The following is a 21,784-nucleotide window of genomic DNA, read 5'->3' on the forward strand; positions in this document are numbered from 1 at the left end:
TGAAGCCTCTGCTTTTGAGGAGTTGCCTTACCTACTGGTTTAGCAAACCAACACTTGTCTAAGAGAAGGGCTGGATAAAGCTGTGTGGCACTTTCAGTGAGCAGCCCTATTTTCTTCTTGGAATATAACTGGCAGAGGTGAAAATCCATTTGTGCTACAGTCCCTCCCAGCTTCTCCTGCCCATGATTATCAGAAGGTGCAGCAGTTTCCACCTTGCAAACCCATACAAAAACACTGCAGGCTCTTGCTTCATCCTTTGCCACCCGTTGTGAAGAATGCAGAAATGATTTTTCGCTGCATCTCCATTTGTACCCTCACTCTTTGCTAGTCTGCTAACAATTGGGAATTGTAATCAGTAAATGCATTTTCTATTAGTGCTAATGATAAATCCTGGTCAGACTGTTCCTGTGTCAGTGCTGGACGGGTCTGTGCAAAACATGAGGGAGAGCAGTGCTTGAGAGAGGCCATTTCGATTCTGCTTCTGAATCGTAAAAGAAGGAGTTGTCTGTTGTGTGAGGGCACAGTGTGCTTGTTAATAACTGAAGCACATCCTAAAGAGAGGGAAGGATGGAAACATCTCCTCTGCCTTCTTTAATCATGGAATAGATAAGGAACAACATGTAAAACTGGGAGGAGACACGAGAAAGGATTTAAGCAGCCGTAAATGAGAAGCTGATATATTCCTTTTTTCCTTTTTTTATAGCAGCTGACCTTTATTCTTCCTCTGAAGAGTGGTGTTGTTTGAGTCCATTAAACACGACATGCACCAGGCCACCTTCTCAAGGCTGACCAGTCCAGAAAAGCCAGGCTGTGTCATAACCTTAGTGCATAAAGCTGCAGAAAAATTAAGGCGACAGTGCTGATTTAATTATTAAGGATTCTGTTTGTCTGAGTCCGTCTGCCTCTCCTACCTACACCCTGCATTATGGGCTGTTCTTCATTACCTGCTCTACCTATCTTTGCAATCTAGCCGCAAACAGTTTTGGTTGACCACACCACTTCCCTCTTGAAAGTTAATACTGTTTGACTCATTCTGTACTGCTAACACCAAGCCAAAGAAAACAAGCCAAAGAATAACCTGCTTGTATGCAGTTTGGAAACTTCTCAGAGGCCCTGCTTTCAAAATGCTGTACAGTAGCTTACTATATCTCTCTGCAGCTGCAAAGAAAATGAGGAAAGCAAAAAATGATTCAAGAATCTAAAATAAAGACTAAGCAGAACCACATGAAATTTATGAGCTTCCAGTGAACTGCAGTCCTGTGTAGGCACAAGGGAGGATTAGTGCAGAGGAGGAACTGCTTAGAAACTACAGATTAAAATATCCAAACCCATTACTTCCGAAAAAACAGGTATTTTCAGCTGTTATGTGAAAACACCAGTCACCAGACTTGGTAAAAGCAAAGGTCTTTAGTTCAAGGGAAGTATGTAGAGCAGCTATGGACTCTTTTTAGACAGGAGCAAAGTTTTTTACAAGTCGTCAAAGCCTGAATGGTCAACATCCATGGGGAGTAAATTTACTTTTGTGTTGCCAAATTCCCCTGGTTTACATAGACAGTGAGCCACTTGACCTGACCTTTAAGTTGCAGGTCTTTTCTTCAACTCTGTCTGAGGTTGAATGATGGAGACCTTTTACTGTCTAGAGATATTTCATTCACCTGATGAAACAGGTTTCTATCTAAGCTGTTTCTCTGACCTCCTAAACCATGATTATGCAACTCACTTTCCTGTATGTCCTCTGCATGGCACTGCAAAGGTGGCAAAGGTGTCATCCCTATCTTTTCCCACTCAGGCTGAGGGCAGGGGTGCAGATTCATCCCACCAAAGCTAACATTTGATTAAGGTGCCTGAATTAAGACCCTGGTCCCAGGTATTCAACAGAGAGACAACCTTCTCCCAAAGGCTGCTCAAATGGCGTCTCAGTCCTTGCTGTCTGAGCCTTGTGTTTCTGCAGATTTTCTTTGGACAGGGGTGTCTTTTTGTGCCTGTATTTTTCTTGGTTGCTCGCTGAGCTGTTGGTTGCCTGGTTGTGTCTCATTTTGCACCTACTCTTTCGTACATATCTTCGACTAATGATGTCTCAGCCCATGGCTGGAGGGTATTCTTATGGCAGTTTGTACGTGTGGGAAGATGCAAACTATAAAGAAACAAAAGAGGCTTTTGGCAACGTAATGCTTAAGTTGGGAGTCATTCAAACTTTGTTAAGGAGTCGGGATTTTTAAAGTATATACATTGACATGGGGGAAAGGGAGAAGAAAACGAAGGGTATAATTTTGCAGACTAATTTAACTTTCATGAACAACTTCTTCCCTCCAAACTCGTAACACTTGGTTCCTTTACTTTTACTTCATTGCAATGACCTAATTCCTGGGGTTAACCCACAGAATAATTTCACTTCCAAGACAGAAATAGAAGACACACATATGTGGGATTCATCAGAAGTTTTGGTGGACCCACAGCAAGCAAAATAATAGTGTTTTAAGTGGAAATGTATTTGTGCGTTGCTGTTTGTTAGTACAGCACAGGCCTCAGCAGCAGGGCTGGGGGAGAGGAAGCTTATTTCCTGCCTCGCAAAAAGTGTTGAGATTGCTTTTTCTGGCTGTGGTACCTCAGGGTAGACTTGAGGCTTTTCACATGTTCATCAGGAGGCAGGGAGAGAGCTGGATGGACCCAACCCGGAGGAGCCTGGGGTCTTGTAGTCAGCGTGCCAGCCTCCGCTTGTCCGTTTTCCTGGGGTCATTCCCCACTCTACTGACACAGCTGGATAGTGAATCAGTGACGAAAAGGGCTCTCCTCTTGCAATTAGGTCACTCACCTGGAAAATAGGAAACTGAAGTTTGTTTTCTAATATAGGCCAGGCCAGAGGGGCTTGATCTAGACTCTCCTGCCTGCTGGGAGAGGGGGGGTTGTTCTGGGGCAGGACTCCCTCTCATTGCAAATTTCGCTCTACCTAGAGCGTGTTTGTGTGGGGTTTTTAAAGAAGCACTGATTTAAAAAACAAGTGCTATGGAAAAAAAAAAAAAGAAAAAAGGAAATCTTTCCAAAATTTTGTCTAACTACTGTTAAATTGTGTAGGAAAATATGCACCAAACAGCTCAGGGTGCACACTGTTGCAGTAGGGCAGCTACACCCCAACAGAGGTGCAAGTAGCTACCTGAGGTTTCCCCTGGGAAAAGTGGGGAGTTATCTGAAAGCAGGGACCCTGCCGTGTAACTCACTGTTCACTTTGCTGTATCACTGGACACTTGTTCAACATGCAGCCAAGTTGGATCACCTACTGGAAAAATTAAATGCTCAGCAAAGGACTGCACCTGAAACATCTAGTCTGCCTGCAGCTACTCAGAGTAACAAGCAGATTTTTCCACAGAGACACTGAAAGTGTGAGGTTTGCCAGGGAGCTGATAGGAGAAGCACATGTGGAAGAGCTTCCCGTCTCAGTCTGTCTGTGCTTGGTGTTGCTTGGCATTCTGCTTCTTAAGGACAGCTGGATGTCAGCCTGGTCATCGAGTCACGTAATATCCAGACTCAATCATACGTTTCCCAGCACCTCATGCTGATGGTCAGGTCAGGTCTGATGACCAACACTGATTCTGCTGGTAATTACAGACATGGCATGAAAACATTGAGCATAATATCCTGTCTACCACAATGTTCCTTCTGTCTGGAAAGAAGGTTTGCATTGTGGAGTACTTAAGAAAAACAGCAGAAAGATATAATTGCTGATGAGTTTACTCAAAGCTCTGACTACCATCGCCATTAGTTTTCCTCACCACAGCAATAATATTTTTAGCTGAGGAAGGAGAAAATATCCTACAGTGTGACTAATTAATTTTTAGGATCTCTTTACTTACTCTCTTTTTAACACTATACAAGAGGTTGGTGAGCTCTGATACTGTCCTGTACTGATCCTTCTAATGCCTGAGTGCAGTATAAGTCTTTTTCAGTTGATGGAAGCTAGAGAGGAAACCACTGTAGAGATTAGTTTTATTTTCAATCATGATTTCCTTGAGCCTGGTGGGCTGCTACGTAGCAACGTTTGGTGCATTATGCTAAGGATCAGGTTCAGATCAGGTCTGTTTGAAAGGACAGCAAACAGAGTCCTAGGAAAGTTATACTACTTGGTTTTTCTGTGCAGGTAGGAAATCAAGGGAAAAGAGTATTTTATATCTGGGATATCTGGCACTGGTTTATGCCCTTAAAGCACTATTTCTATTGTCAGCAAGAAAAAAAAAAGCCATTTTGTGAGCAGGATAGCTGATATTCAAGCATTTCCCAGCTTGGTAGTGATATAGAAGCACTATACTTTAATTCACTTTTGTTTGCAAGAATGGATAATTTTTTGCGCTAAAGATAGTGTGCTCACTTCCTGCCGTAACATGAAAGAGTATATTTTCTTCTCATTCTTCACTATGTACAGAATAATTGGATTTATTTTAGCACCATGGCACAAAACAATGTGTACCACTTTATTAACTGGACACAATGAAACATGGCTTATTTTCTACCCCACTAGAGCTGGAGTCAAACCAAAGCCCTTAGCACAAACAGCCCAGAAAAGTGGAGATGCTTGTATTAAAGATGATTTCAAAGCAACCAGCTTTCATCAAACCAAAACGTTGGGTCTCATCAATCACTCCCTACTTCAACAATGTCTGCCAGATGCTGTTATTTTCCTGTGTATGATCCATTTTTTGGGTGTGAAATGTTTCCATTTCCCCCAGGAAAAAGGGGAGGTGGGAGGCAGAGAAAAGAGGGAGAGGTATTCTGCTCCTCTCTGGGAGAAAGGGCTCCACTTAATTAAACTCCCCTTACACATGCCACACAAGTACACCCTGGTGATTTTGGCAAGAAAACTTATGGATAATGCACATGGAAACCTGTGGTGTTTGTGTTCAGGTCTACCTCTAGCTGGGATGCTCAGCAGCCATGAGCCAATGAGTCTCCATCAGACACCTGGTACTCCAAGCTCAAATCTTTTGCAAGCATTAGTACCTCCCGATGCTCAAATAAGTAGATGTGTGAGTGAATGAGAGCAAGGCATAGAAGAGTGTACTTGTCCTATGAATTGATGAAAAGAGAAGAAAAATGTCGATTAATGCATTCCAGTAGTGTTTACTTGTAGAAAGGCATTGGGTACCCACAGGAATTTTGGTAGCTTCAGCTGGCAGAATGAGAGCAAAAATGCCTTTCTTCAGCCTCTGTTTTACCTGTTTCTCCCCCTCTGAATCTGAAGAGTATCTAGTGACACTTACAAACTAGGTTAAAATTAAGGTAATGGGAGACCTGTTTCTTTTTCCTCACTTGGAGGCATCCCAGTCCGCTGGTGCTGTTTTCTCCATGGGGCCAGCCACGGTGAAACCCAGACCAAGCAACCATTCGCAGTGAAAACCCAATGTATGCAAAAACAGGGGCTGCCAAGGCACTTTGTTCTTGTCATCTCCACATCCAGAAGCCCAACCACATGGCTGCAGGCCAAGCTGAGTGCTCCGCAGTCTCTTAAAGTCTATAAAACTGTGTTTCCCTCCCATTAAGAAGGAAAGTACTTTCATGTTGGCGTTGCTGTAAAAGTATCGGAAAAGCTAATGTTTCCTCTTCACTCCTTGTTTAATATTCAGTGTAAAAAAGTCTGCCCGACCTCACTGAGGCAGTATTTGAAAGGGATAAAAGAAAAAAGTCCAAAAGCCCCCAACCCCTGAGGTTTAGCCAGGCAGGCTGGATGTCCTGTTTATTCCATTGTCTGTCCCTGCAGCACAAGGGAAAAAAATACTGCCCTTTTCTTTCCTCTGCTAGTAACTGCAGATTGATGCTTGTCAAAAACCATGGGGAGGGAAAGAAGACAGTGGTACCATCTCAGGGCAAGCAAGCTCTCTCTAGGAGCTGTAGGACAAGGTCTTCTTCATTCAGCAGCTGGATGTTTGATTGACTTCCATAAAGTACCATCTGATCTGCAGATCCTTGTGGCCAAACTGCTGGCTCAGCAGAGCCACACTGGTTCCCAAGGCCCTTCCTGCCACTCTTCTTCATCCTGCAACACACTGCTGTCCTGGACAGGGGAAGCCTGGGCTTGTGGTCACCACACTGAGTTGGGAGGCCAGTGTCTGCCACAGGGTCACTGACTGACTAAGGGCAAGTCACCTCCTTTATTTGTTATTCAGTTTTCCACCTGTGAAATGGGGATAATAATAGTCCTGGGCTTTACTGGGCTGAACTGAGGATAACTTGCCTGCTCTTTAAGCAAGGTGTTTAGAAAGTAACTTCAAAGTAAAGCTAATAAACATAAAGATGCAAGTCACAGGTCTGCCTGTGAGTTTATAGTGGCTTGGGAAACCCATTTATATTTGTTAGATTTTTCTGACACAGTTCTTCACTTCCCTGCTGCAGACCCTCATGCAAAACAGGTTCTGTGTTGCTACCTGCAGCAGTCAGCAAGGGAGAAAAGGTTAAATAGCTCTACTGATTGTGGTGGGAAGAGCCACTTTTGGAGCTACATCTTGAGGTGACAGTAGTGCCTGGCGTTGATTCTAGGTAGCTCCCTCCAAAAATTACAATATCGGGACAAAAACAACAACAGAGTTCCCCTGAGCAGGAACCTGTTGGCACTGGTCTTTCTTACCTGAATGCAATGGTGTGAGTGGAATTTCCACAAGCCCTAGGGATGAGACAGATCTTGAGTGTGCTGATGCATCACTGGTACCCCCAGGCTACGGAGAACACCCTGTCCAAGAGGCGGCTAGCCGAGACACCCCCTTCAGTGCCCAAAATCCAGCAGGGCTGGGTGAGGGGCTCCAGGAGTTTCACTCTGTGGTTGAGCAGAGCAGAGACAGGCAGAGATACTCCCATCAGCCCAGACGGAGCTGGTCTGGGAACAGGGTGCCCTGCAGTGACCTCAGGAGGATGCTGTGCCTGGGTTAATGTGCCCTGCTTGCCGCCTGCTCTTTGGTTTGTTGGGAGCGAGCTCGGGTTTGCCTGCCCTGCCCAGCGTCGTGTGCCAGCTCGACACAAACTTAGTGCCTGAGCTGGTTTCAAAGCAGGAAAATTAATCCTGCCCCAGCAGCCTTAATGCAGCCCTTGTCCTGTTGGCTTCTGGAGGAACCGCTCACCTCTGTGAGAGGTTGTAAGCACACAGGTTTGTGCTGCTGGGTTGCTTGGTTTCATGCCAGGCAGACATTACTCCAGATGCCAGGAGGGCAGCACCAGGAAGGTAGGAGGAGAAGGCAGGGTAGCAGGGGTCAAGTTCGGTGCTGATGCACTCCCTTGAAAGCAGAAGATGTTTGAGCGGAATTTGAAATTAGGAATAAATTACACTGGGGGGAAGGATTTGGAAGGATCTGGCTCTTGGCTCTGCAAGCCAGGGTTCAGCCTGCTGAAGTTTGAAATAATCCAAATGTATGAGGTATTTTACACTTCATGTATGACTCTGCGTGTTTGCGTTCAAGCCCAGGGTCAGGAGCCCAAGGCTTCAGGCAGAATCCAGCTTTGCATTGCTGATAGATGAAGTGTTTGCTCTTGACCAACCAGAATGTCAGATAAAAGTCTTTTTCATATTTCTTCACTTCTCCCTTCCTTTTTTTCCTTTTTTTTTTCTTTTTGGAAGCCCTAATGGGTCTCTTCAATGACGAAACTGCTACTATATAATATGTCTTTTTATATTTTAATTCCCCCCCTCCCCCCTTGGGATAACTCACAGCGCAGTGTGGAATCCGAGACAGTTGAAGCTGTGCCAAAGGGCCTGGCAGCAGGAAGAAACGCAAGCCACTGCGATTTGGAACCATAATACAAGTTATAAAATTTAATTTTAGAAATGCAGCTACTGGGAACTGCTTTTAAATGTGCATTTTCCTTTTAGTGCATAAAATGGTCCTGTGTCTTGACTGAGCTGTTCGGGCAGCGTGAAAGAGAGCTCTGTAGAGTAAGGGGCATACAGATCTCTCCAGTGATCTGTTGCTGCTTACTCACCAATACTCAAAATTGGAAGCTGGATGTTCATGGATGTTTATGAATGTTTATGTGTTAAACACTGTGGGGATGTGTGGAATATGGCACGGTGGATTATTTTAGGGATTTTGTGGCATCCTCTTTCACTGCTGTAGCCATGTGTTGAGAGAGGACTCAACATAGGAACAGCACTGGTCATGTACTTGTGGGGGGGATGGAAATGCAAAGAAAGCTACAGGAGGCAACTCTTCATGCCAAGAAAACGAAAATTGGGAGCAGATAGACAGTAAACTATGGCATTCAGCAGAAACCAAGCATGATGCCACCTTCTTCAAGGGAAAGAGGAGAAAAAAAGGTCTTTGATCTATGGGCTACAGATCTGACATGGAATTCCTGTCAGGGTAACAGTGTTCTCTGGGAGGAAAGGGAGGGGAGACAAGGCATCCTTCTTGCATACTCTGTGTGCTGTCTTTGTGGTTGCAGGTTGACACATGAAAGATCCCAGTGTAGATAGCAGCCACAGGCAACAGTTAGAAATGCATTACCTTAGTCCTTGCTCACTGCTCACTGTGGCTAACTAAGGCTTATCTAGAAACCAACCCTGCCCATGATGGGATGTCTCTGCCCTTCCAGCTGAACCTGGACATGCCCTGGTACTGCACTGGAGCTGGGCCTTTCCTGTGCCTTCTCTATTCCTTACCAGCCTCACAGGGCCGTAGCAGTGTAGCTTCATGGGGACCGTGCTCCAGGGGAGTGCTGTAACTCCTGCATGGCCATGACCAAGTCTGTTGTGCACTGGCCGGTGCTGTAATGTCAGCATCTACACTTGTATAGGCAGATATCTGGTGGGACCTCACGTTTCTGAAGCTCCTGATGCCACTAAGAGAAACTTCATTACTCCAGTTTCAATTCTGCCAGCTTCTGGTGTTTCTTTCGTATTTCTGTCTGTAAATCCATTACAAAAGGATCAAAAACTTGGACTTGTTTGGGTTTGTTATTGTATAGCCCCATAATACTTACCTAATTATGGCACCTTATGACAATCTGGGACTGAACTTTTAGAGGAGTTATTCCAATGCAGGTTTAGAAGACGGGCCACTCAATGTTTCCTCCTTTTATGCATCTGCACAGACAATCCTCCTTTTAGGAGCACCTCCTTTCCCAGTGTGAGGTGCAAGAAGGCACTGAAATTTTCAGTGGATCTGGTCCTTCACATTAGACTCCACAATACAGTAATAATGCATGACTTGCTTGTGTCTCCTGTTCTTGCAGAGAGGTGGTTTCAGTTTGATTTTGGATGGCCACTAACCGTTAGGTACTTTGCCAATGGATGAGGGGCATAAAAAAAAAAAAAAAAGAAAAGAAACAACAGACAAAAATAAATTAAAAAAATATAAAAAAGATAAAATAAGTCAACAGACCTCATGTGTCAGTGAGATTTTCTGATCTTTTTCCCCCCCCTCCCACAATAGGACATCGTCAGAAAATAGATGATCAGACAAAGCCCGGGAGCTTGTCCTTTTCAGAGCGCCTGAGTGAACTGGAGCAGTTGCGTCGTACGGCCATGAGGGTCAGCCCACACCACCCAGCCCCCACACCCAACCCACGAGCCTCCTTGAACCACACCACTGCTTTTAACCCTCAGCCTCAGAGTCAGATTCAGGGTAAGTACCTGAAATCCTCCCTCCACTTGCCCATCTCCACTCCACAAGCCTGGGGAGCATGGGGCTCGCTGCCCCCCAAGCCCCTCCATCTCTGCTAGACTCCCCTTGGCCACCTTTAATGAGTGAAAGCCTTTAACAAGTGAAAGGAGGGGCTTCCTAACATATGTCTGTTTTTCTAAAGACCTGACAGGTGTTAAGGCGTCTGTACTGCTTCATCTTCCTCGTGTCAGTACAGCTCATGGTGTTTGTTAACCTCATCTATGCTAGAACCAGAATAACTTGAAAGCTGTTGTTTTCTTGCAAAGATGCATCATGCCAGGTCTTTTTCTATGTATAGGTGTATTTCCTGATGGGTATTTATCAATCACATTGTGTGCTTGAATGAGAGAGAAATACTGTCAATTCCTTGCTTTGGCCTTTTCCAGGAAGGCAGCAGTAAAGAAGGCTTTGCAAAGTGCTTTGACCCCTGAAGACAGCCTCTTAGTGCTAAGACTTTAATACTGGCAGTCAGGTTTGAACTTACTTCTGTAGCTGGTGGTTGTTTGAATGATAAGTGCAGAACAGTGATTCAGGAACCATTTCCTCCGAGGCTCAGGCTCGGATGATGGGAGTGAAACCAAGATTTCTAGCTTGAAATCTTTCCTGCCACCACTAGAGCTGAGTCCGTCTCTCCTAAAAGCTATTCTGTCCCTAAGATCAACTAAAACTCGGTGAGCAATGAATCAGGTCACTAAACCATCAGCTGATTTGTGTTCTGCAAAACATGTATCAAAACGAAGCTTCATAGTGAATTGCAACTAAAGGGAGGATGCAGAACAGTATTAGTTTTAGTGAACACACTTCCTATTGGAGTTTTCCTCTATTCTTCCAACTGGAATGAAATGGCCTCAGCTGAGGTTCTCTGCTGGGGTTTTGGGAAGAAATAGTTATCGCAAATTGGAATTAGTTCTTTTTTCAGTATTTATTTTTAAAACCAGGGTACTCTTTATTGCATGCAGAAAAGGTTATCTGTTACTTAAGGCAAACACTTGTTACATCCTGTTATTCCCAAGGCTGAGAAGGACTTAGGCTCAAGTGGAATCTACTGCAAGTGGGCTGCTGACTTTGCTGTGAGCAGAAGCAGGCATTTTTGAACAGCATGGGAAATAAATCAATATGCTGTCATGTGCTGTAATGTAGACAGAGGTGGGCAAAAAGACAGTTGGAAGGACCACCCAGTTCCTTCCCCCTCCAGAGCCATGCCAGGTCAGGTCAGGTGAAGGATCCAGTCCCAGCCCTGGCAGTCCCCTCAGTTAGTGTTGTGATTTGCATCTGGTGTGCACAGCTCTGTTCCTGTAAGAGAAAACACACATATTATTATGGCTACTCAGCAGCCAGTGGCTACGTGGGTGGAGGTATCGGTCTCAGACGTGCATTCTTCAGCTTCTTGGGAACACTATATGCTTAGCAGGGTATCAAGTTTAACGTCTAGTATGCCTCTTCCCTGGTTCCCTGTGAAAGTCCTTGCTCGTACAACTTCAGAGCGATAGGCTTTTCACGCTCGGACATGGATTCAGCTGCTCTCTCCAGAAATAGTTTCAGTACAGTGCTCTGGTTTGCTCTTTGCAAACCAGATTTTAATGTGTTTCACCTGTAGACGTAGCTCAGAAAATGCTAGCAATTGAACTTCTAGTGTTCCCTCATTGATATGCTCCTCTTCAGGCTGCTTTCTCCTGCTTCCCCTTTCCCTCAGCCGCTGAAACATGTGTGTTATCCATTGAGCAACTTGTTGAGGCTTGCAGTCACTATCAGTAAAATAAGCCCCAAACTGAAACCTCCCTCATTTGGGACTGTCTCTGCTGCAGACACCTTTTAATTTCTAGGGCTTGTCTTTCCAGGGTCATGCTATCACAGTGGGGAAAAGGACTAGGCTCCAGACCATAATTTTTAACTCAGTGTTTAAAGTATGATCGGTTTTCAGACTGATCTCCTGTGTGAACTCTAGGGAGCTGGGATATTCCTTTTGTTTTTTTCTGTTTTTAATAAGCAGTGTTACATTTCAGAACACAGGTCTCTAAAAACAAAACACTTCTGGCATGCTCCATAGTATTGCTATACCTATCTTTGCATCCTGGAACACTTGTGTGGAAACTCACTGAAGAAACCACAGAGTGCTTTCTATATAGGCATAAAATGAAGCATCAAACCCCATGTGTTGCTAAGTTCCAAGTAGTAGCATTAAACTTTGCTTAACTCGCACCAGTATGAATCACAGACTACTCTTCTATTCATCCAAGTCCAATTATCTTTTTTTAAAAAGTAAAACTAACTCAAAATAGACATCTCAGACTAGTTCTTGGATTTAAAGGGGCAGGTTGCCATGCCACTAAACCACTGTTTATTTGTTGAGGTTTTCATCTATAAAAGGATTGAGGTTAATTTTAACTTCCTATTCTACTAAGTCTTGAATTTGAGCATAAAGCTGCTTGTGTCATGGATACAAGTCCAAGCAAGTTAAGAGACCATAAATTGCTATAATCGAGTTTTATGCTTCTTTCGTATCACAAGGGGGAAGAAAGTACACCTGTTCTTTTAAAAGATCTAACCATAACCAATTCACAGACCAAAGGGGAACAGAGGGGGAGAAAAAGCTTCCACCACATCACACATGGTTTAAGTTGAAATATTACGCTGTGCCAGTACCAAGCATGTAATGTCAAAGGATTTGACTCACAGGCACAGAGTGAGGGTATTCAGTTAAAGCCCCAAAGCTGGTCAGTGCTGCAACCTTAGTTCACCCCTTCCTTTGTACAGAGGAGAAAAGAAAACAGAGACATGTGAGCTGCTCTGAGGTGTTGTTTAGCAAAGTTTAGGCAAAACCCTCGATGAGCATTTAAGTTTATATAGAGAAGAGCCATAAATCTATCTATCTATCTGTGTATTATGGTTGAGTTTCTTCTAACACCAGCCTGAATCAGATACTAAAGCCACAATTACTAATTCTACAGTGGTTGCTGTTAACCAGAGTAGGTAGATCTGTAATTCAAGAGTTTTACATAAATAGGAATTTATAGGCTTCCTTTAGAGTACAATTTTTTTCAGGGCAAATAAAAATATTTTAGACACGTAAATCATGGGGCCAAGAAGGTGTTCTTTTGGAGGCATTAATATTGAGTTCATAAATTACATAAATAAATGTTTAACTAGTGGGTTTAGGAATATCATGCAAAAACGTGCAATTAAATAGGTTCATTTTTTTCCCCCAAATTAGCCCAAACAATGCTTCTAACTGGTGACTTATTGATTACCCATAGGTTAAACAAATAAATGAAATAAAGCTATTTCTCCTCTCTCAGGAGAATACATAATCACTGTAATCACTTTGTGTTCCACGCTTCTGGTTCTTTTTATGCTTTTATTGCCTTAAAAATATCTCAGTTAGCTCACTTGCATTTTTTTTTTCTTCTTCCTTTTAAAATTTTGAAACTGTATATGTTAAGTTTCAGCTGGGACCACACTTTTATGACCAAGCCTAAAATCCCTGGAAACAAGAAGCTGGTAAAATTGCTGACAGATCTTTAAGCAATGCAGCAGAATTAGCACTGATAGCAAAGCAAGTGACATCATTTAAAGATCAGCTCTTTGAATTAGCATGAAAAGTAACGACTGAGAGATTATTCTGTTACCAGCCTTTTGTCTTCCTCCAGGTGCACGATACTTTGTTTAAGAGACATTTCAAGGTCCTTGCTATCATAATCTTGTTCTGCCAAAACCAGCCCAAGTTTATCAGGGTTCCCATGAGCAGGTGAAACACAGGAGTGGAGTCAAGGACGGCATTTAAGCCTGGGGAATTAAAATGGCTTGGTTCTGACTACAGAGGTATCCTGTCTCGATTTATAATATTCCCATTTCTAAATCAGCTCAATAGGCCTTAGGTTAATGGAGTTAGAATTGTTCACAGAGCAGCGTTTCAGAGCAGGCTTCAATAGGGCTGTCATTCTGCCTCTGTGTTTTGCTGCTGCAAAATGTAGTTTTCAGGTGCTTTTGAGAATCTGGATTGATGTGCCTGTAATTCCCTGCCAAAAGAGCTAAACATGCTCTGAAGATCAGGGACCTGCCAACTCTTTCTGTTGTGCAGTGTGCTCAATGCCAATATGTTTATGTTCTCTTTGGACACGTCTGTGTCTCCCCATCTTTCCGTAACCCAGCGTGCTTGCAGAGCAAGTACATGGCGCTTTAACAGCGTATCATCCCGTTTCCACTTGATTAGCCACCTGACCTTTCCGTCCCAAAATACGCTCCCTGGCATGTCAAGCAAGTGCTGTCTGAGCTTGGCACCCTTCCTATCGGCAGCGTTCCTGCCTCCCCCTGGCTGGCGGAGCAGCAAGGGGTGAGTCGCGCCAGCACGTCAGCAGGCAGTGGAGGCAGCGTAGGCAGTGCCGGTAGCATAGGCAGTGCAGGCAGCGTAGGCAGTGCTGGCAGTGGGCAGTGCGGGCAGTGCGGAAGATGGCAGCACGTACATCATTTCCAATCAGCTCAGCCGGGGCTGCCAAGCTCTGCTGCTTCTCCTGGATGTGCAGATCCCGTCTCCCCAGTCCTGCATGTGGGTTCCCCACCAAGGGACAGGTTTCGCATGTTTTGCTTGCAGCTAGGGGAGATCCCCTTTGATGGAGATCCCCTCCATCTCACCTCTCCTGGGATGGGCAGCCTACGCAGTGAATGTGTGCTGGGAGAGAGATGGTCTTTCTTCTTTGCCTTCCTCTCAATGCCACCAAACATCTCTTGTGTGGAGAAAAGAAAGGAGCTGAAGCCACACCAGTGGTGTGGAACCAGAGCTCAAGTGCCACAATCACCGGGAGGTTGCATGAAGTTTGTTGAAATAGTAATGTTTGCAAAACAAATCTATTTAGCTGGAAGGGTTCCAACTGGCTCTATCAAAAAGGAAATTTTATAGAGAGAAATATTTTTTGATGGAAAGTACAGTATGTTTCTTTGATTCACAGATAAACCTTTTATATAATGCCATGGGTAACCCTCCGCAGTTTTTCTTTTCAAGGGGTATGGTGTCATTAGCGGCAGACTCACCCTGTTGTCTATTTATCATGTCATAAGCCAGCTTGCATCTGAAAAGATAAGTACAAAAGCACGTGAACCGTATTAAAATACACAAAATAATTCTTCATTCAGTCTAATAAAGTCCACTCTGGTTAAAAATCCCTCCCCTTTCAAACCCCCTACTAACAAATTTATATAAACCTCCTATTTAAGGCTGTCTGAATCCATCCTGTAGCTCTGCAGGCACAGATGCTCCCGTTTTTTCGAGAGTTTCTCATATTGACCACACTGGAGCATGTCTTAGGAAGTTTGCTCTAAAGCATAAACTAAAAAGGAGCAGCAGAAATGTGACTCTTGCCAACCGCAGAAGCACAAAAGTAAGTTGTCTAGCATTTCTGGCCAAGTGAGACTTCTTGTTTTGCTGTGAAACTAACACCTTCCATATGTGTATCTTGGAGAATGTTTGTGAGGTTATAGTATATACAGAATATATTGTATAGACTGGAAAATATCAGTCTGGTAAACTTATACACAGGATACGCATAATACAACCAAATAACCCACAGCTACATAGTGTCCATTTTTTCTCAGCTCCAGCTCTCAACATCATTTTTTATACAGTCATTTCATCCCACATGGAAATAGGCTCCTTACAGCAAGAGGCATGTCTTCCATTTGGTTTGTAAAGTTTGTAATGCCATTTGGGTCCTCTCCAAATAGTAATTTTGACAGGGATAAAATTCTGTTACGGTGACACATTATCTCTGCCAAGACTTTGCTTATCTGCAGGGCTGGTTCTGCTGAGACACACGAGAGGGCTGGTGATAGCCAGCAGCAGCCCAGGAATGAGAGTGGTTGCAAGGAATTCCCACTGTGTAGACTTAGAAATCTCCTCTCTTCCCTTCTCCCCTCCCAGAAGTGGACCTCCAGTTTTGCCATTTTGGGATTCTATAGGTGTGATACTGCATTAATAGCAGTAGAGAAAGTTTTAGACAAATTTCATCTGAGGTCCAGAAGAAGTAATGGTCATCTGGTGTTCAAGAAAAGTTTAACTGGAGTGGCAGTGCATGCAAAGGGGGCTGTTAGTATGACCAGAGGAATAATTACCTTCCTTTAAAGAAGAGCTTAGCAGAGCTGAGTTTTTTCAGTGTACCAAAACAGAGGCTGAGAGGGAAGATAATTACAGTCAATAAACACAGCAGAGAGTTTCAACATCAGAGAGGGAAGAGGACCATTTGTGCTGAAGGATAGTGTTGGCTTGAGAACAAGTGGTTGTTCTGTAAACTGCCCATCAGTGAATTTAGGCTGGAAATTAGAAGATGGTTCCTAGGTATCAGAGAAGCCCTGGCAGCCTTCCAGGGGGCTATCAGAGACAGAAAGATGCAATATAAGCCAGATCTTGCCATGTTATGCAAGTGCAGAACACAAAATGTGGCGGGGCTGCAGGACTCAGGAGATACTCTCTGGGCTCATATTTTCTTCCATTCAACCAATTCTCTGCACCTGTGGCTTTAGTGAGGCAAAACAAGAGATGTGTCATTCTCTGGGACAGGCAGGAGGATGCTCAGGGATCTTCTCAAATCTTTCCTCTGTTGGATCCCAGTGACACTCCTTACTCCCATGTGGACCTCCAGGTCTTCAGCAGTTCTCTCTATAAATCCCACCTGGGATAGAAGCTCAGTCTCTACAACACCAGCATTGGAGACCTCATGCTTTGCTTGCTATAGGGAAGACTTTTCCCATCTGAGGGTGGCAGGAATTTGTCCTGCTGCCCCCTCCACACACATCAAGGATTCATCCCCTTCAGCCACAGATTTGTGCCTCCTCTGTCTGTTCCCACTTGGGGCAGAGCAAGGTGAGGAAGCCAGTTCCTCAACACCTTCCCAACTGCAGGCAGCATGCCCAGCTCCAGGGCATAAGCCTTGCTCAAGAGCCTTCCTTGTCTCCTCACATTCAGCTCTAGAAAAAAAAGAAAGGGCTTGAAATTGCTCAGCTTTTTCATCAGCTGAAGACACTAATGGAAAGAATTATGCAATGCTGTTTAATCCAGAAGATTTCCAAGTGTCGATATATTTGAAAGATACCAATCTTCATATTCCAGTTGCCTGGCACTTCCCGAGGTTAAGAAAGCAGTAGATAAGGCAACAAATATGTTTTTAGACCCCAGGAAACATCTCCAATTACACAGACTTCTCTTCTGCATTTTATTCCCCTTTTGTCATCCCCACAGAGCATCCTAAAGGATGACTTCAACTAAAGACAAGGAAATCTTGGTTTTAAAGCAGAAATCAAGAACTTTACAGAGCTGTATTTCATTATAAGTTTTGTCAAAGTCATTCTTTTGGAAAGCTATTTAGATCTTGATTTTTTACAGAGCAGTTAGAAAAACTTAGCACACCAGAAAGGTGTCTTAACAAGATCTGTGATAGTGCCCAACCACCTAAGCCACAAAGAAATCAGTGACAGCTATGTAGATGCCCTTCGAAATCCCTCTCACTGTCTAGCTGAAACTTTTGGCAGTTATAAAATTTGGCAGCTCATGCCCAGACACTGTTTTATTTTTCATTAATCAGTCCATGTCTTTTACCACATGAGAACAACACTGAGGTGATGGATGCTGCTAAGAGAAGCAGAGCTTGCAGGTAGGGACAAGTATCCCCTGTTCAATTTTTGACTTGCACAGCAATCCTCTCTGGTTTGTTTTGGTTTTGTCATCTGCCACTTAGTATGCCAAAGTCCCTTCTCCGTTATGTCATTGCAAAAGTGGAGCTGCTCTCTGACCCAATGCAGGAATCCTGTGCCTGCGCTGATGCTATCAGCCTCATGTTAGTGCTCTTGGTGGTCACTGTGATCGCTGGAGAAGAGGGTGATTTACTCAGCCTCACTTCCTGGTCCTTCAGCTCTCTCATGGTACAGGAGTGCTGGAGTAACCCCTCCAAGGTGGACCATCTGCCCACTCTTCTCTCTTTCTTGTTTCTGGGGCAGCTGAGAAGGCTCAGCATCATTCAGGATGGCAGCTTAAAGACTTTCTACCTCAAGGGACATCTCTATCTTCATTGAGATTAGCTGTGTCACTGGGCTTTCTAACTTTTCCATGGGAACACCTTATTCTGGTTCACCAGTTATCTTGCCTGGTGTTAGATCTCATATACATGTATATGAGATCATGGCATGTATGCTGTAGATGTCTAAAGCAAATATCCCTGCCTGCCCCAGAGGTAGGTGCTTCCACTCTCCTGAACTTTGGATGGCAATGCATGGTCATGTGTTTGATAACATTTTGGTATTTGAGGCAGCTACTTCTTTGGGGGTTATTCTTCACTGGCCCTTGAACAACATTCTCAGCCTTTGAATGGCCCAATTCTGAGAAAGATTAAAAGTTCTGATTGCAAAACTCCAGTAAGTAGAATCTCTTTCAGTTCTTTACTGACAAACCCAGTTTCTTTCCATAGCATTCTCCTCTTTAATCCTCTCTTGGCAGAACATGACATGTTTTGATACCATAGCTCAAATTACCTTCCATGGTAAATAAAACAAACAAAAAATAAATAAGAGCTCCTTACCCTAAAAACAAACACCCACTGAAACCAGCTTATTATTCAGCAGATGCTGCCCACATGCCAGAAGATACCACTTTGATTTTGTAATTGAATATATTCTCTTCCCTCAAATACTGAACTGAGCCTCTCCAAACTGGAAATGCTGAGGGGTTAGAGCAGACTGACCACAGACACCCATACTATTTGCCATCTAGAAAACAAAGAAGGAGGAAACAAGACTAGCACATAAGCTAGTATTCAAATGCTTGTTGCTGAGGCGAAAGCCCCACTTCACCATACAGAGCACGCATGGTCTGAGTTGGTGTGGACAGCTGGATTTGGATGGTGTGAAATCAACCCCTCTAGCTCCACTGGAGGCTCAGCAACTACACATGCTCAGAGCAGCAAGAGGCTTTGGAGTCTGGAGGACCAGCACGTGGATAAATCTCGCTCTCTTCACCAGCCCAATTTATCCGAGGGGCAGGGGGCTCCTTTCGAAGCATCAAGTGCAGGCATGCCCTCATCTTTTCCGCTGCCATGCCTTTAACAAGATGTTGCATCAACCAGATCTTCTCTAATGATCCCACGTGGTTAGAGGGTTCACAGGGCTCCTTTTACATAACTGAGTACACAGTACACCCTTAGCAAACTTATAAATAAGTTTTCCCTGTGTATTCAGCATATGATGACCCCAGCAAATGGAGGTTGTTCACATGCAAAGAACAATGGGCTTGGATGTGCTCAGTAACTCAATCAATTATGTGGAGAAGTACACATTATATAGTTAAATAGATGATCATCTCCATCTGACCATTTTCATTCTATTTATACAGCTCTTCTCTTAAAAGCATTGAAAAACAAAAGCATATGACAGAGATCTATTAAAAATTTGTGGGTTTGCTGTCAGGTTCGGCTCGATCTTCAACAAAAAATAGCCAGGTCTGTTTCAGAGTTTCACTTGGTTTATTTGCATTGGGCAAGATACTCAGTTCGAGATCAGTGATTCGGGGAGCTTCCATGATCCGGTGCTCAACTCCAGGCCCTTTCAGGGAGCCTGGATATCTGCAAAAAGAGATGTTTTGAATGCCTTTGATTAGGTACCCAACAATGGAACTGGATCACTAGACATGCTTTAAGAATATGAACCATTGTAGTCTGCATCCTTTGCAATTTTAAAGTTACAATTATCAGAACTTTTAGGTATGACTTGTCCAGTTCAGGTTCCTTTAGCATCTGGCAGATCAAATTCAGGTGGTTGTTAACAACAAAAAAACAATGAAACCAAAAATATTTTTCACAGGTAAAAGCTATATATTCACAGCTTTATTCATTGAGAAGTTTCCACTATGCAGAGAAATTGCTGTAGACTGCTCTATCCTTTGGCATGTGGGAAAGGCCACATTTTGTCAGAAGCTCTTCTTTGTTTTATTAGTGTAGAGGTGATTTACAGCTAGCTAAGCAAGTGTGGCATTTATGATGATTTCAGTTCTCATTGCATAATACTACTGAAGTATACTTAATTTTAAAAATCCCAAGTCCAAATGATGATCTTCATTCTGCAGTAAAGTATATGAATAACTGCTCGACAGAGTAGTCTCTTTGATATCATTCAGACCTATATATACATGAGCAATTTTACATGTAAAACCAGTTGCAAATTTGAACTCAGTATTAATTACTTCATGGGGGAAGGCATCTACCAGAAAGCAATGCTGCTCTGACATACATTATAAAATAAACATTTGTGTTAACTTGAAAAGGAACCACGCAGAAGGGAGGGAGACATTTCAAGTGAGTGTAAACCAAGATTGGCAGCTAACACTCACCTAGATAGCAGTGGATCGCTAGTGTATTGTAATTTTTACCTCTCCTCTGCAAATAACTTTTTGTAAAGCTCTCTTTCAGCTTCCTTCAGCTTTTAAACACATACATGGGTGTTTGTGCCAGGCACTTGTGCTGATGGCACTCCCTGGCCTCCACCCTTGTGAGCACTCTCCCGCTGCTCAGCTAGCAGATACACTGCACGGGTAGATGTGGCAGGGGATAAACTGCCTGGGACCCACAGGAGTCAGCCCTGTCCCAGGGAAGCCTCTTGCAGGTCACCCTCATCCCAGCAACAGACTGTGAGTGCTGCTCATCAGTGCTATGAATTTCAAGAGCTCCATGTGCCTCCTGGACACTGAGGAGCTGCAGAAGGGCTTTCAGCTGGGATCAGCTAAATCTGAGCTGTTGGGGTGCAGGGAGAAACGAGGAGGAATGGGGTCTGCCAGGTGCCTTGGGTGCAGCGGAGGGCCTGGCCATCACCAGCACATCTGTGGGTCACCCTTGAGTGATCAAGCCAGAGGTGGCAGGGTGCCACATGGGATCTCTCTATGCACGTGCCAGAGCTTTGGGGAGGAGCAGGAGGCCACCAGCACTGCCCTCTCTTGCCCTCATTGGGGTGACTAACACGGTCAGGTGTAGAGCAGGGACTAGGTTGAAGCAGGTGAGAGAAGTGAAGGCAGAGAGGAGAGTGCAAAAACAGGTTTTCCTGGAAAAGTGAAGGAAATGTATCCATGGATAAAAAAAAAAGAAAAAAAGAACTAAAGAAAGAAAGAAAAAACAGCTGTGCTAATTCTTGTGCTTGTTTGATCATGTTCAGAGCCTCCTAAACTCCCATGGAAAGGAACAGTTTTGTTTCATGAGGGTGGTGCATATTGAGTGTATGTCCATGTGATTTTTGTATTTGTACATTAAACATTTCCCCAAGATGTAATTCCTTCCCTCCTGCACTTGGAATAAAGTGACTTTACAAGAAGGACTGCCTCCAACCAGCAAGCAAAGGAGGGCTGTTGGGGCAAGATAGGGCAAATGTAAATGTGTCTGAGCCAGCTGCTCCACCCAGCCTCTCATCTTTATATGAAAAAGAAAAAAAAAAAAGTGTTTCCAATAACCGAAACAGGCAAGGTCTGATCTGCACAGACGGTCTGCAGGCATCTGCCCAAGAAGCTGACGGTTGGCTGGTACATCCTCATCTGATTTATGTTGTGTGTGTGTTAAGCCTTAAATTGTTGAGTCTCTGGCTGGCTGCAGCGGTATTACTGGATGGTTGGTGTATGTTTTCAGCTCACAGAGCTGGCTCTGATACTGGGGCTGTTGGCACTGAGTCAATTCCAATCTCACACCTGTCTGAGACAATGAAGGCCTTGTTGCACACATCTCCACCAAGGGCTGTCATACAACTTATTTTTCACATTTGAAGAAGGAAAAAAAAATAAAGGGAGGACTGAGGAAATGCTGTCTCCTCGCAAGACATGTTCCCCATGCGTGGGTACATCATGCTCCTCTTTTATTTATGGGAAAATTAAAGTTATAGAACAAAGCCAATAGAGAGCTTATGGAAAATATACCTTACTCCCAGCAGCTAAATGTGATCAAGGCTTGGTCTCCAGGGTCTTAGTTGTAGGACTGTGCCTGGTAGGTGAGGCATGGGAGATAGGCACCTAGTTTGTGGCAATCTTACTGGAAATCTTACTTCCAAGTGGGTTAGCACTATTAATACCTTCTTATCAGTATGCCTATCACCTGTGCCATTAACCCAGCATTTTGGGGTCATTTCTTGAGATCTCAAGAGAT

The 21,784-nt window shown here is 43.9% G+C and overlaps 1 protein-coding gene across 5 annotated transcripts in view; it reads left to right on the forward strand.

The window, feature by feature from the left end:
• The window catches only part of RUNX1 (RUNX family transcription factor 1), a 171,610-nt gene that overhangs the window by 126,607 nt on the left and 23,219 nt on the right, over positions 1-21,784 (forward strand). For 4 of the 5 annotated variants that reach the window (XM_031051404.2, XM_031051406.2, XM_031051405.2 and 1 more), the window contains one exon: positions 9,405-9,596. The exons of the other annotated variant lie outside the window; for it this stretch is intronic. In XM_031051404.2, coding sequence (XP_030907264.1) covers positions 9,405-9,596 — 192 coding nt within the window. The remainder of the gene's footprint in view (positions 1-9,404; positions 9,597-21,784) is intronic. 5 annotated transcript variants of the gene reach the window in all.

This window comes from Melopsittacus undulatus, chromosome 2 (assembly GCF_012275295.1).
Source record: "Melopsittacus undulatus isolate bMelUnd1 chromosome 2, bMelUnd1.mat.Z, whole genome shotgun sequence".
Lineage (NCBI taxonomy): Eukaryota > Metazoa > Chordata > Aves > Psittaciformes > Psittaculidae > Melopsittacus > Melopsittacus undulatus.